Source organism: Spermophilus citellus (assembly GCF_964194105.1).
Source record: "Spermophilus citellus genome assembly, chromosome: 17".
Lineage (NCBI taxonomy): Eukaryota > Metazoa > Chordata > Mammalia > Rodentia > Sciuridae > Spermophilus > Spermophilus citellus.
Window position 1 is genome coordinate 4,592,791 of NC_138199.1, and position 15,318 is coordinate 4,608,108.

A 15,318-nucleotide genomic window follows, 5' to 3' on the forward strand; every position below is an offset into this window, starting at 1 on the left:
TGCAGCCCCATGACTCTGGGCTCCACCTGGGGGCATCCAGCCCCCAAAGATGCTTTGGGGTGGTGCGAGAGGACCTGAGGACACGGGAAGAAGCTGGAGGAGGTAAAAGAAAAGAAGTAGGTCCTCTTCAGTTGGCCTTGTGCACACAGACTAGCTCTGAAGAGCCAGGCCCTGGGCCCAGCCACATGGGACACCTGGACTGCACGGGATTATGCTTGGGCAGGTTCTGCCTGGACCAGGGCCCCTGGCACTCTGGGAAGGCAGGGCAACCTGCAGGCCAGATGGGATGTTGGGGGTTTTTTTTGATGCCCTACAGGACCAGAGTTGTCAGGCAGCCTAGGTAGGGGCCAGCCTGAGTGAAGATGGAATGGGCAGCCCCCAAGCAGAGCCTGTCCAGAGCCCGGGCACCTTTGGGAGCAGGAAAATTGAAGTGGGACTTCGGAAGGCCCTGAATCCCAGGCTGACGGAGGCACCATGAGCAGGGGAGGGAGAGAGGAGGTTCCTTCCATTCCCTGGAAGCAAGCGGAGGGAGGAGCCCTGAGGCAGCTGTGGTCCCCTGGGGAGGGGTGCCCCCATGTTGTAGGCAGGTAAGGTTCTCCCTCCCTCCAGGGCTGGCCCAAGACCCTGCAAGCCCAAGACCCTAGCAAACCCCACTGCTCCTGACCTGGACCTGTGTATTCAAAATAAAGACCATGAAACCAATATAAGAATGTCCGCCAGAAATCTCATTTCCTTTCCAATTATGACTATTTTGGTGCTGTTTTTGAAATATCATGTTCTTTTATGCCCCTGATTTTTCAGGGCACCTACTTTGCTAGCCCCAGAGAGTCACTGAGCCCTGGCGCACAGGGTGGCCACGAGGGGAGGCCCTGGGGTCAGTGTTCACTTTGAGAGGGGGTGGCCCTGAGGACTCTGGGCCCCCCCCTTCCTACCTAGGGTGACATCATCAGGCAAAATAGGCATAAAAGAAGATGTTGACGCACATGAGCAGGATGGCGTTGAAGCCACACACACGGGCCCAAAAGGTTCGTTTCCGGTGTGGTTGGCTGTCACCTGGAGGGGTTTACGGAGGGACAGGTGAGCCACACAAGGCTTCCTCAGGCACCAGGCCTCTCGATTTGGTGCTGAGGGTCACCCATTTACCTGCTTTGGCTGCCAGGGACAGATCCCGAGCCAGGGTCCACCAGGTAAGATTCTCAATCTGCAAGGAATGAGTGGGGGTGGGGGTGTGGCAAGGACAAGGACAAGCCCCACGCCGGCCAGGAGTCAGAGACAGAAAGATGAAAGTCAAGTTCAAAAAGGCCACAGCGGAGCAGGGTGCAGTGGCTCAGGAAGCTAGGAGCAGGAAGATGGCAAATTCAAAGCCAGCCTCAGCAACTTAGTGAGGCCCTGTCTCAAATAAAAAAAAATAATAAAAAGGGCTGGGGATGTGCTTAGTAGTTAAACGCCCCTCCAAGTGTCCCCCTACCCCCCATAAAAGGCACAGAGGTCAGGGCCATCCAGGGGTAGGGATCAAAGGCTAGAAAATTCTCGAGTCAGTGAGGATCAGGGATCGGAATGGGACCAGAGTCAGAAATTGTTAGGCATAAGGTCAGGGATGACCTGTGGGGCTCAGGGGTCAAGGCAGGCTCACCTGAACAGTCTGCGGGGGTGAGGTCAATAGGCTTCCGGCTGCCACGACAGCACTCGTGAGCACAAACAGGGCAATGGCGAAGTGCAGGTAGTGGATGCTGCTGAGGATGGCTGGCCGCGTGTCGGGGTCACCACAGGGGGGCACTGGGTGCAGGAATTCTAGCACCAGTCTCAAAGCACCCAGCACCAGCCCTGCCATCAGGCCCCAGAAGGCCCCCTGGGGAGAGGGAGGCAGGGCTTGTGGGAGGAAGACCAAACCCCTCACCTCCTGCCCCAGGCAGCCAGCAAAGATCTGAAGGGACTCTAGCCTATCTGCAGGCGGGCGGGAGGCCTCTAACTGGCTGAGCCTGCATCCTGTCCTTCCCACCCACCTGCTCATTGGCACGTGGCCAGAAGATGCCCAGGATGAAGACTGCAGTCACTGGGGGGGCCAGAGAGCTGGTCACAGACTGCATGTAGATGAAGAGCTGCCCGCTGTTGGAACCCTGAAGGATGGGAATCCAGGCCACGCTCACACCGATTAGCACCACGATGACCAGCCTGCGGGCAGCAACAGGTGGCTCTGGATACCCTTCCTTAGTCCCTCCATCTGCCCCTGGTCACTAAGACTCTTCCATCTGTGCCTTGAGGCCCAGCTCCTGGCCGCTGGCCTGTTCTACCAGGAACAGGGTTTGTTCGGCCCCTGTTCCCCACCCTTCTAGGGTTTCCTGCACCTGTAGGTCCAGTCCCTGGGTCTCAGTGCTGCCTCCTCCTTCCCCTGGGGGTCTCTGCTAAGTCAGCTGGAGGACTCCCACAAGCCACCTGTTCCACCTTCATGTGCACATCAACCTGGGTAACCCCTTGTGTCCCGACTGGAAGCTCCAGGAGGGCAGGAGGCCCTTCTCTTATATTATATAATATTTGAGGACTGCAGGAATGAGCTGCTCCCCTCACCATGGGGCCAGACTGACCTCATGGTGGTTCCTGAACACAGCATGTTCTCTCCAGCTGCCTGGCCTTTGCAGAAGCCCTGCCTTCCAGCATATTCCTCACCCCCTGCAGCTCTATGCGGCAGACCCCCACCCATTGTAGGACAACTTCCATCCTAGGAACGTAAGGGTTGAAGCCAGGCGGCCTGGGCTGAGGCTGGGGCTGGAGCCTGGACTCCTCAGATTTGAAGCTTAAGTCTTTTTGACTGGCCCGTGGGAGCCCTGTCCCCTCCCTGGTAGCAGCCAGTCTCCCTGTTCGTCCAAGCACCCCTCCACTGCCAGGCTTCATTTCTTCCCTGGACAAAACACTTGGGAGCACAGCACCTCACCAGGAGTCCTGACTCGGCAGGGAACGGTGCCTGGCTTTGGCCCGGTGCTCAGACCAGCAGAGAAAACAACCAACCCAGCAACCCAGCAGAAGCAGTGATCCAGGAGGGCTTCCAGGAGAGGCGTGCCCAGAGCCTGGAAGGGGTGTGGGACCCGCTAAGGAGACAAGCAGAGGCGCTGCGTCCCACCTGCTCCTTCCTGGCTGAGTCACCCCTCAACCCTACGTCCTGAGCCAGTCGGCACACAAGGTGGGAGGTGGTGGGACCTGTTGGATCCCCCAGCAGGACAGCAGGGTGTCAGGGGCTGTGTGGGCAGCCGGGATGCTGCTTCTCTGTGGCTGTTGGCCTACCTGCCTGACTTCCTTTTTCCCCTTCTAAGCCTGAGGGAGAGGGCGGAGGAAGGAGGTGCCATCTCGATTAAGGCTAATTAACCCTTACCCTGGCAGCGGCAGGTGCTATCCATTAACACGGCCGCCCCACCCCCTCACACAAGGCTCTGCAGCCAACGGGCTGGGCCTGGGCCCTCCCCTTTCTCTTGCCCTCCAGAATTTTTTTTCTGCTTCAGCCACCAGCATCAGCCAGCGGGACCCCCAAACCCAGAGGCTGGAAGGCCTGTCTCCCACTTCTCCTTAGTAAACCCTCCTGGGCTCCACACGGGATTCCTCTCCCTACCCATCCCATCGTCAGGAGGAACGGGTCCCTCCATCACACCCCCTGGGGGATGCTGCCTCCGTCACAGGGAAGGTCTTCAAGGCAGGGGGTGGGAGCTGAGCTCTCGGAGTCCTCCACCGTGCCCAGCTGGACACAGGATCCCAGGAAGGGGGGACAGAAGGGGAGGGCAGGGGAGGGAAGGGGAAGAACGGAGGTTCTGTGGGGGGCAGGAAGAGATGGGAAGGAAGGCCCAGGGCATGGTTGGAGGGAGTGAGGCGACACAAGCAGGGACCAGGTTGGGACTCTGGCTTCAGGCTCAGCAGGGACAGGACCATCCTGGGCCACATAGCCGCTGAGGAACCACATGAGGAACAGGGGACCCAGAGCGGGAGAGGCAGGCAGGGGGCTGGTGCCCAGGATGAAGGGACACGGAGGACCCTGCACCAGGGAGAACAGAGTCCGCCTGTCTGCAGAGGAGCGCGCTCGCACTCGCCCTCCGGCTGACAGGTCCCGGCAGGCCCTCCAGACAGAAGCCCGCCCGTTTTGCCTCACTGGGACAACCGCCTGAAGCTCTGGGGAAGGTCCCACCCAGGGACAGGCACCCTGAGCTCCTGGATGGAGGCTGCTCTGTTGACAAGGGTAGTGCCCCCAGGATGCCCACCCACCCCCGCTAGCAGGTCGGGTTCGCAGGCTTGGGGGACAGGGACAATGGGGCCAGAGGGGTGGAGAGGGTCCAGACAGGCAGGCGTGCACCCTGAGACACCTAGCCCAAGACCAAGCACCTCCCTACAGGATTTCCCAGGACCCAGCGGGGCCTGGGGATATGGGGATGGGCCAGACACTGAGCCTGTCCCTCACAGAACACCCAACGCCCCCACGGGGAGGAGGTCTGGGAAGATCATTTGGTCTTAGAAAGACCCCATGTGCTGTGGGAAGAATCTGCGGGGATGGGAAGAGGGCTCCTTCCTTGGATGGGGATATCAGAGTGGGCTCCGTGGAGGAGGGGGTACTCGGGCTGAATCTAGAAAGATCAGGCTGAGTCGCGGAGGTGAAGGAGGAGAGGCTAGTGGAAATGGTCGGAGCTCAGTGGGGCTGGGGTATGGAGGCCAGGGGACCCCTGTGGCTTGAGTATGGGCATCCTGAGTGCTAGATCAGGGACCCTCTTTGAGGCAGCTAAAAACCATCAGGAGGGGTAGGGGCCCATATTTTGGGGGAGACAGAGAGCTCTCCAGTATGGTTGGGGGAGGTGGTTCACCCCAGCAGATAGGGTGAGAGGTGCATCCCGGGTGAGAGCTGTGACCCTGAGGGGCTGGACAGAAGAGCAACATGGGACGTGGGATGGAATGACATCCTCCTCTTTTCTCCCCTCCCTCCCAGCCTTCTCTTTCCTCCACCAGGCAAACTCCTACACATCCCTCAAAGTCCTCCTCTGGGGGGGGGGGGTGTGGCTCGTGAGCTGGTCATATGGCTGCACGATTCGGCTGTCTCCTGGCTCCCTGGCACCCACCACCCGTACCGTCCCACCAGCAGCAGCTCCCGCTCGCTAGCCCAGGGCCGCAGCCGCTTCCAGATGTCCATGGTGAAGAGAGTGCTGCTGCTGTTGAAGATGGAGGTCAGCGATGACATGAGGGCGGCCATCATCACTGCAATCATCAGCCCTCGCAGACCTGGACACGGGGATGGAGACTCACTGGGACCCCGCCTGGCCCTGGCCCTGGTCCTCAGAGGCCCTCCTGCCTGTGCCCTGGGGTTTGCTGTGGAACTCCTTGGCATCCCCAGGACCCTCTCTCTTCACTGGAGGGACAGGAACAATGGAGCCAGAGGGGTGCATAGGAATAGTGGGGCCAGAGAGGCTGGCTCAAAGGAAAGCCAAATAAGTGGTCATGCCCCGCTGGTGTTGTGGGGTCCACACCATGAGACCCCCAAAATAGGAGGCCCCGGGGGAGGCCAACCAATGCTGAGCTAGAAGGACTTCTGCACTCACTGCCTGAGCTCGCAGCTTGCTGGCCACTCAGGCCCTGACTGCATACTCCCCGACTGTGGGTGTTATTACCAGCCTCTCGTTTCTGCAGTCTGTGAGCTGACGAGGCACTTTCACACCCATGACTTCATCCCAGGGCAAGATCATTAGCCCCGTTGGACAGATGAGGAAATGGAAGCTCAGGGAAGGGAACAGAGTCGCCCAGGGATTCACAGCGGGGCCAGAGGCAGAACCTGGGGGCGGGGTGGGGGTGGTGAAGAAGGCTTGGGGTGGGATCCTTGGTTGGGAGGTCACACCCTGGGCAGGGCCCATGCCTCATCCCCATGCACAGTGGCCCAGGCTCTGGAATTTCCCGCCACTTCCTGTGTGTGTGTGTGTGTGTGTGTGTGTGTGTGTGTGTGTGTGTGGCAGGCCCCAGCAGGCATGGTGAGTCCCCTCTGGTTGGCTCTGTGGGAAACAGAGGAAGATTCCCAGAAGCAGGAGAAAGACATGCTATTATTGTCAGGCAAGGGGTGAAGAAGTTCCCTAGCAAAGCCAGGGAGGCCTTCTGGCAAAGGCTTCTGGGAGTAAGAGGCTCAAGAAAGCCTGAGGATCGGGGAGGCCTTAAGGAGAGGAAGAGGCGCTTGACTGTGAACTCAGTTGCTGTGTGGCTTCAGGCTGCTCTTCCATCCCCCTCCACCTCAGGGCTTTGCTCCAGGTCTGTCTCCAAAAACTCCTGCAATTCTACCTCTTGCCCAAAGATGGGCCTGACCAGGGACCCCTTGGGACTTATTCCACTTCTCAGAGAGCTCAAGGACTAGAGAGGAGTGTTGAGTGTTGCACGAGGGACTTAGTGGGTCCCCCTCCCCTGAATGGATGGGGCAGGTGAAGCCCAGAGGTGGGAACCCACAGAGTGGCCACAGGTCTTATGCCGGGCAGCTTCCCTGGGTTATTATGTTTAATCCCAGCAACAACGCTGAGGGGTGGGTAGATGTCATTATCTGCAATTTACAAATGAGGACACGGAGTCTCCAAGCAGGCAAGTGGCATGCCCTAAATATTTCAGCCAGCAAGTAGCAGGGCCACTATCTGTTCCCAGGCCTGTGCATTGCTGTCCCCTGGGCCTGGACTCTGCTGGAGGAAGGGAGGGAGCAGGGGTGGGCCTGACTGGAAGACCAGGAAGCCTCTGGAGGCAGGAGCCGAGAACCTGATCATCCAGAGGAGAGGCTCGGGCCACTCAGAAAGCTGACTCTCCTCTTTGCTTCAGCTGGAACCTCACACAGCCATTGCTCAGTGGCTTTGGCTTGCACACTTCCAATGACAAGGAACTCAGTACTCCACATCGGACCAGCAGGGTTGCTGCCACCCGGAGAAATGTGGAAACAGCCAGACCTGCCCATGTTTCTACCCAGGGGCCTGCAGGATCCTGGGGGAGGCAGAGGATGGAGTTCATGCTTGCAGATACAGAGGGACTGGGGAGCCTGAATTTCTAATCTTAGCAAAAAAGCAGAGGACCTGGATTTGTGTCTCAGTTACTCTGTAACCTCCAAGAAGTCACTTACCACTCTCCGTGCCTCAGTTTCCCCATGTGTAAAATGTAGCCAGTAACTAGTATTATATGGGTTGGTAAAAGAGCTTGGTATCAGAACATAAGAGAGAGAGAGAGTACAGTATGGGTCAGAGGACTAGCTCTAAGGGAAGATGAACCAGGTTCAAATTCTAGGCTGGTGGCCTACTTGCCATGTGACCTTGTAGGGTCACTGCACCTCTATGGATCTCAATTTATCATTATTTATTCAGTCGTACTTGTGATTGAACCCAGGTGTGCTCAACCAACTAAATCAGCTACACCCAGCTCTTTTTTTTGAGATAGGATTTCCCTAAGTTGCTTAGGGCCTCGCTAAATTACTGAGGCTGTTCGGAACTTTTGATCCTTCTGCCTCAGCCTCCCAAGCCACTGAGATTACAGGCGTGTGCCACTTTGGCAAGAATTTCTCCATCTTTAAAATGGCGCTGCTACTAATGGTACTGAGGGGGTCTAGAAGAGGAAGTGAGTTCACCCCATGGGAAGCGTGGACAGGCCTGACACCCAGATACCAACGTTTTGGTTCATGGTTACTTCTCTCTAGAAGAAGGACCTCCCAATTGGATGTCACACAAAGTCACACTGAATCCAGGGTGACCTCCATCCCCCCCAGCGCCCTTCGCCCTCATGGGGCCTGAGGTTCCATCCCCACTCCAGAACCCCCAACCCACCCAGCCTCACCTATGGGCATCAGCTCCATGACCAGCTTGGGATAGGCAATGTTGGAGCAGCCGATCTCAACCCCACAGGCCCGCAGGCACTCGGACGGCACCACGCAGCCAACGTCATCTGCAGGACACAGATATTCGGTGCCCATGTCTGCGATACACCATCCCTTCTCTCAGACATGGACACCTGGGGTGGGAGATGTTGGGTGCAGAGCAGGCTGAACTGTGTTGTCTGCAGGGCAGGCTGAACAGATGCTGGCTCCAAGATAGCCCACACACTCAAACCCCCCTCTATCTGGTCCTTTATCACCTGTTTGTGTCAAGTCCCGCTCAAGGCTGAGCACTCAACCCCCCTTGGGCCAACAAGGCAGCTTGCAGACCCAGAGGCCCCATTAGATTTGGGCTATAAAAACTCCCTCCTGCCAGGCCCCTCTCTCTCTTGCCCTTTCTCTCTCTCTCTCTCTCTCTCTCTCTCTCTCTCTCGCTCTCGCTCTCTCTCTCGCTCTCGCTCTCGCTCTCTTTATCTTTCTTGCGCGCGCGCTCTGTCTCTCTCTTGCTCTTGCTCTCTCCCTGTTCATCTCTTCTCTTCTCTCTCTCTCTCTCTTTCTCTCTTTCCTTCCTTCTTTTCTCTTTGTTGCACTGCTGCAATAAAGATCTTTTGGTCGCTCCGAGTGTTGTAGTCACTTTCCTTTCAGGAGAGACCAGGCCAGGGTCGCAGTTTGGCTCAGACCTGCTCTGTCACCACCCCTGACTACTTATTGCTTGATGAGTCCTGGGGAGGGATGGCATTGGGGACCCTCCTGGCTCTTGACATCCTTGCCCCTTGCCCTTCTTCCACTTACCTCTACTCCCCACCCCCAGGCCAGGGGGCTTGCCTGTGGCCGTGCCAGCATGAGCAGCCAGCCTCCAGAGCTTATTGGGCTGCTGGTCTTCCCTGTCCCCTCCACCTGCCCCCAGTCTTTTCCATAAAGGGGGAAATTGAGGCCTGCGGTAGGGGACTTGCCTGTGGCAGGGTCCTGCCCAGCTCCTTACCTGCCCCTGGTTTTTCTTGGGATACTAGGGATTGAACCCACTGAGTCACATGCCCAGCCCTTTTTTATTTTTTATTTATGTTTTAAATTTTTGTTAACCTTTATTCTATTTATTTATTTATTTTTATGTGTTGCTGAGGATGGAACACAGTGCCTCGCACATGCTAGGCGGGTGCTCTACCGCTGAGCCACCACCCCAGCCCCTATTTTTTAAAATTTTTATTTTGAGGCAGGATCTTGCTCAATTGCTTAGGGCCTGGCTAGGTTGCTGAGGCTGGCCTTGAACCTATGATCCTCCTGCCTCAGCCTCCTGAGCCGCTAGGATTATAGGCATGTGCCTTGGCACCCAGCTACCCTGGTTTTTGTGTTCAGTCAGCAATATACTGGAGGAGGGGACTTGGGAGGACAGCTTGGAGCTGCTTGCTTGGATGTGTAAGTCACTCCTCTGCAGCTAGCCCAGCCCGAGCAGGACCATGGTGAAAGTTCAGGGGTCCACACGGCCTGCCTGCTTGACCTTTCCTGTTGTAAGGTGTAGGGCCAAAGCTTGTCCATTCCCCTGTCCCCTACTGTGGGGATCAGGCTGCAGGCCAGGCCACTTCCTGCTGCTGTGCCAACTCCAACATGATCAGCCCTTCTGTCCCTCTGACATCAGAACCACCTGACCCTCTGGTTTACATCTATCTTCTCTCCCTTGGCCCCAGGGTTCAGGACCCATAGGCCTCCCCTTCTGCTCCTACTTCCCAGCCCCACACCCACCTGAGGCCTGTGCACATTTTCCCCAAAGCCTCACCCCAACACTGATACCCTCACTTACTCCAAGCTGTCCTCAGAAGTCCCCTCTTCCAAAAAAGGAAAAGAAAAGTGTGTGTATGTGGGGGTGGGGGCGGAATGCCATAAAAATCAAAGGAAGATCAGTGGTGCAGAGGAAGGGGAAAGAGAAATACTGGGGAATGTTATTGGCCGAATTATATTGTCATGTTGTGTGCGTGCACAAATATGTGACAACAAAGTCCACCATCACGTACAACTCTAATGCATTATCAAAAAATATGGGGAAAGATCAAATTTAAAAAAAAAATCCCCTGCTCCATCTAAATAAACCCATCCTGCTCTCCCTTTGGTCCTCTCATTCCTCATGGCTTTCCCTCATCTCTTGTCACCCGTGGGATGTCTTGGACATGTTTATTGGGCTTGTGTCTCTTTCCTTGGGTGGATGAGCCTGGCGAGGTGGGGACCGTGCACAGTGGCCAGCCGTTGAATGGATGGGTGAATTCATGAATTTAAGGCTCACCCGAGACTTGGACAGGACCTGAAATCCAGGTATTCCTAGCAAGGTGCTGAGCGGAGTTCCTGGCCCTGCATTCAGACTCTTGGGGCAGTGGTTGCAGAGCTGTGGCCCCCTGTGTGTCCCCTCTGGGCAGTCTTGGATCTCCTGTGCTCTGCAGGACCAGATATCTGGGCTTCCTGAACTCCTCTCTCTCCCACCAGTCCCACACCTTGGCTTACCCTCCCACACCTCTGGGGCCTGCCCTGCCCACTTCCCTCTGCAACTGCCCCGGCTCCATTGTCTCCTGGCTCCTTTCCAGAATCAAAGCTCTCAGGACACAACTGACTTCTCAGGAACCTCCCTCCGACCCCCAACCCTTGGAGCCCAGGACATTCTGGGGGAAAAAAACAACAACAGTCCTTTCTAGGACATTCAAGGCCTTTGAAAATAGGTCTCAGAACCTCTGTCCTGACACCCCAGCACCTGTGCACCTGCCACCCTGACCTGCCTTGTATTTTCTCAAACACGCCCAGCACTTGGACGCCTCCAGGCTTCTGTAGACGCCATCCGCCTCCCAGGGCAGCACCCTCTTTTGAACACCCACCGCCACCCTTGTTTACCTCTTGCTTCGTGGCCCTTTGCAAAGGTCTTGTCCTCTGAGGCCTGCCCTGGCAACCCCTCAGCAACCCCCCCCCCCAGCACCCCAGGCAGGGGTAGGTTCTTCCTTGGGGCTTCTAAGACCAAGGTCTGAATCACTGGTGTTTGTTTACATATTCTACTCCCCCACCAGACCTAGAGCTCGCCAAGGGCAGACACTGGGTTTGAATCATCTCCCGGTTCCAGTATCACCCAGCCCAGGGCTGGGCCCGGAGGAGACAGTTGATGAACAACTGTTGAATGAATGAATGAGTAAGTGAATGCATGGTGGGGGGGGGGGGAAGGAGGAAAGGGAGAAAGGATCCTAGAAAGAGTTATGAAGGAGTTCAAGAGCGACTTGATCCAGCTTCCTATCCCACCATCTTTACCCTCACAAATGTTGTAGGATCAGAAAGGGCAGAATTGCCCGATCTCAGATCCAAGACCCTTGGCAGGCCACTGAGGCCACAGAGGTCCAGGATTCAGAGAGTAGACAGGAGCCCCTACTGAGAAACTCTGGGCCTGGACCGGCTGGCTTGGGCACTGGAGTACCCAGCCCTCCTGGGAGGGACGGGTGAAGCATCATAGCCACATAATGGCTCAGAAAGCCAGAGTCAGGAGATTCTTCCCAAGTTTATTCAGCCCATTTTAGGCTCCTGGCACGGGTACTGCCTCTGGGCATTACAGGTTGGACCAAGTGTCTGTGCTGAACACAAACAGCTTTATGACTGTGGCAGCAGCAGGTCGCCATTTAAACACAGTCCCCCAGCATGCTAGCTCGGGGCGAGCAGCCTGGGGCCACAGAGAGTTGGGGAGCTGGGCCTGCAGGCTTTCTCCTGCACGCCTGGGAGCTCCCTGGCAGGCTCTGGTCTAGCGATGGCAGCTGGCTTTGCCAGGACCCACACCAGAGCCCTGGAATTTCACCTCTCCTTGTCCCCAACACCCTTATTCCCCATGGCCAAGGCTGAGTCCAGCTCAGTTATTGAGTAAACTGGGCCATATTCTCGCTGCCCCTTCGAATGCACCCCTCTTCTAAACCCACCAGTCTCCCTGTGCCCCTCTCTGCTCCCAACCATCTGTGGCTCCCAGGACCCAGCCAGGGGATCTCCAGGCTCCCAATGTGTCAGTCAAGGCCCCCTGCCCTCCTCATTACCCTTGCCCCCACCCAATTCCACCCAAACTTCTCGAGAGCGCCCCAGGCTCTCTTGGACACCTCTGAGTCACTGGGTTTGTTTTTAACTTTTCCCTCCTTCATAAGCCCAATACTAATTCCTGTCAACTCAGAGATGTCTGGGCTTCCCAGGTTTGGGGGAAGCCATCCTCCATAGCATCAATAACTTTGTAACCTCTGTGTGTCCTGCCTCTGTATCACGTCATGATTATGGATATCCTGGAAGAAGCCTGGGTCCCAGGAGTATCCGGCACATGGCAAAAAGTGGTAACTTGTGCTAGTGTTTGTTGACTGACTGCATGATTCTCTTCCAAGGAGGCTACTGGACATACCACCTTGAGTGGGAGTCAAGGTGCTCCTTATGCCTGGTTCAGGCCTGGAAGCCAGGCCAGATACCGGTGAGCAGCAGGTAGCAGGAGAAAGACAAACAGACCCCAACCCAAGACCAGCTCTCCCAGCCTCTTCTCATGTGATCCTGAGTGATTATTTAAGGTCTCTGAGACTAAATCTTGCTCTATGAAAACTTTTTGGGGGCTACCTATATTTCCCAGACGTAACCTAAATTCCATACCATCTACAAAAAACGAGCTCAAAATTTATCGCCGAATTAAATGCAGAATGTTAACAAGGATCCAATTTGGAACAATGGGAGAAAATCTTGAGGACCTAAAGCTAGGCTGAGTTCTTGGATGTGACACCAAAGCATGATCCATAAAAGGAAAAATTGACACATGGAAACTCATTAAAATTTGAAACTTCTCTGTAAACAAAACAGCCCTCTTCAGTAAAAGAAATGGTCCATTAGAAGATGGGCAAAGGACACAAAGAGACATTTTGTCAGAGGGCATGTGGACGACAAATGAGACCTAGAAGTTCAACAACAACCCTTAGGAAAGTGCGAACTCAAACTGCAGGGAGAGGGTCAGGACCCAGGCACAGTGGCTCAAGACTGTCATCTCAGAGACTCAGGGACCGAAGGATCCCAAGGAGAAGCCTTCAGGAGGATTGCAGATTCAAGGCCGGCCTCGGCCACCTAGTGAGGTCTGGTCTCAAACTAAACTCAACAAGGGCTGGGGAGGGAGCTGAGTGGTAGAATGCCCCTGAATTCAATACCCAGTATGTGGGGGGGGAAGTGGTAACACCAGGCTCTGGCAAGGATGAGGAGGAATTGGATCATTTGTGCACCGTTGGTGGGAATGTAAGGTGGTGCAGCCACTCTGGAAAACAGATGAGCAATGTGTTTATACAACCACCAGGAATTGTACTCTGGGCCAGTTATCCCCAAGAAATAAGACCTTCTGTTATATACAGTAGCTTTATTTGTAAGAATTCAAAACTAGAAACAGCTACTATGTCCTCAACAGCTGAAATGTTTAAAAGGACAAGAATGGGCAGTGTGACTGCTGATGGATCCTCAGTTTCTTTTTTCCTTTGGGTACTGGGGATTGAATCCATGGGTGCTTCATCACTGAGCTATGTCCCCAGTCCTTCTTTTTTTTTTTTTTTTTTTTTTTGAGACTGGGTCTTGCAAAATTGCTGAGACTGGCCTCCAACTTATGATCCTCCTGCCTCAGCCTTCTGGAACTACAGGAGTGCACTGCTACACCCAGCTCTCAGTTTCTTTCTTTTTTAAAAAAAAATATATATATTTTTTTAGTTATACATGGACACGATATCTTTATTTTGTTCATTCATTTTTATGTGGTGGTGAGGATTGGATCTAGTGCCTCATATGCATGAAGCAAGTTGCACTCTGCCACTGAGCCACAGTCCCAGCCCTTTCAGTTTCTTTCTTTCTTTTTTTTTAATATTTTTTAGTTGTTGATGGATGGACCTTTATTTTACTTATTTGTATGTGATGCTGAGAATCGAACCCAGTGCCTCATACAGGCTAGGCAAGCACTCTTCCACTGAGCTACAACCCCAGCCCTCTCAGTTTCTTTTTTAAGTGATGAAAAGTTGTTCCAAAATTATATTGTGGTTATGGTTTTTACAACTTCTTGTATAACAAAATACACCAACTATATAATGTAAATGGGTGAATTAAATTACATACGCACTATACTTCAATAAAGCTGTAAAAATAAATCCTGACATTTAAAATAAGACTTTAAAAAAAGTTTAAGAGTACTGCCTCCATACATGGACTACTAGTCAGCAATAAAAAAGAGCAAACTAGAGGGGCACAATGGTGCATGTTTATAATCCTAGCAACTGGGGAGGCTGAAGCAGAAGGATCCCAAGTTTGAGGCCAGTCTCAGCAACTTAGCAAGACTCTGTCTCAAAATAAAAAAGTAAAAGGGCTAGGGATGTTGCTCAGTGGTTAAGCACCCCTGGGTTCTGTCTCCAGTTAACCCCCCTCCCTGCCCATGGGAAACTACAGATGGTCTCCAATTTATCGTTTGACTTAAAAGTTTTTGACTGTGATGGTGAGAACATGATATGAGTGCTAAAGAAACTGTTCGCCAAATCATGGATCTCGAACTTTTCCAGAGCTAGCAATATGTGACCCCATCTTTTCCTGTGATACTGGACAGCAATTGCCAACCGTGGTTCCTACTCAGCCTGCTGGTCACAAGGGGAAATGGTGGGCACTGTGCAGTGTTCTGCTGCTAAGTTGTGATGCTCTGAGGCAAGATGTGTCCAGGGTGTATTCAACTTACCGTGTTTCCTTTTTACCATGGGTTTATCAGAACCTAACCCCACAGTAAGTCAAGAAGCCTCTATACCAATACACACAACTCCCTGGATAAATCACCAGAGAATTATGCCCAGTGGCAAACAAAGGAAAACCCCACTCCTCAAAGGATACATACTGCATTTTCCACTTATACAGCATTCTTGAAAAACAAAACCATAGAGATGGAGAACAGATTAGTGGTGGTCAGGGGTTAGGGATGGCAATGGTTGGTGGACGCATGCCTCTAATGAGGGAAGTCTTGGTGGTGATGGGACAGTTCTATGTCTTAACGGTGATGGTTACACAAAATGGCACCTTACAGGCTGAGCATGTGCATGCACACACATGGACTACAGTATGTGTAAGACTGGTGAAATTAGAAGGAGCTCTGTGGTTTCTATCAATATTGGTTTTCTGGCTGAGATACTATGCGGAAGCAAGATTACTATGGGGGAAGTAAAGGAAGGGTCCATGTGAGTTCCCTGTTCAGTTTTTACAACTTCCTGACGGGCAAGTAAGAGCAGGAGTCTGAGGGCCTGAGGCCTTTCAGCCCCAAGAGAGAGAGAGCTAGGTCCACTCATGAACCCCAGGGCCTCCATGCATTGATAAGATCAAAAGGAGAAACTGAGGATAACTGAGGGTCAGGCTGGGGATCCACAGTGGTAGGGAGGGGGTATAAACGGGGCTTCAGGACTTGCCTGGCAGAGCTTTCCCATTAGAACCACTGTCTTCCTCTAGACCTA

At 54.0% G+C, this 15,318-nt stretch overlaps 1 protein-coding gene across 3 annotated transcripts in view; it reads right to left on the reverse strand.

Annotated features, from left to right (window-relative positions):
• Positions 1-55: 55 nt before the first annotated feature.
• The window catches only part of SLC5A10 (solute carrier family 5 member 10), a gene marked incomplete at its 5' end in the record, with an annotated part of 66,931 nt that continues 51,668 nt past the window's right edge, over positions 56-15,318 (reverse strand). For 2 of the 3 annotated variants that reach the window (XM_081272542.1, XM_081272543.1), the window contains 6 exons: positions 56-1,053; positions 1,144-1,201; positions 1,634-1,849; positions 2,004-2,172; positions 5,094-5,244; positions 7,804-7,911. In XM_081272542.1, coding sequence (XP_081128668.1) covers positions 947-1,053; positions 1,144-1,201; positions 1,634-1,849; positions 2,004-2,172; positions 5,094-5,244; positions 7,804-7,911 — 809 coding nt within the window. In that variant the 3' untranslated portion in view covers positions 56-946. The remainder of the gene's footprint in view (positions 1,054-1,143; positions 1,202-1,633; positions 1,850-2,003; positions 2,173-5,093; positions 5,245-7,803; positions 7,912-15,318) is intronic. The other variant, XM_081272544.1, reaches the window with a different exon arrangement.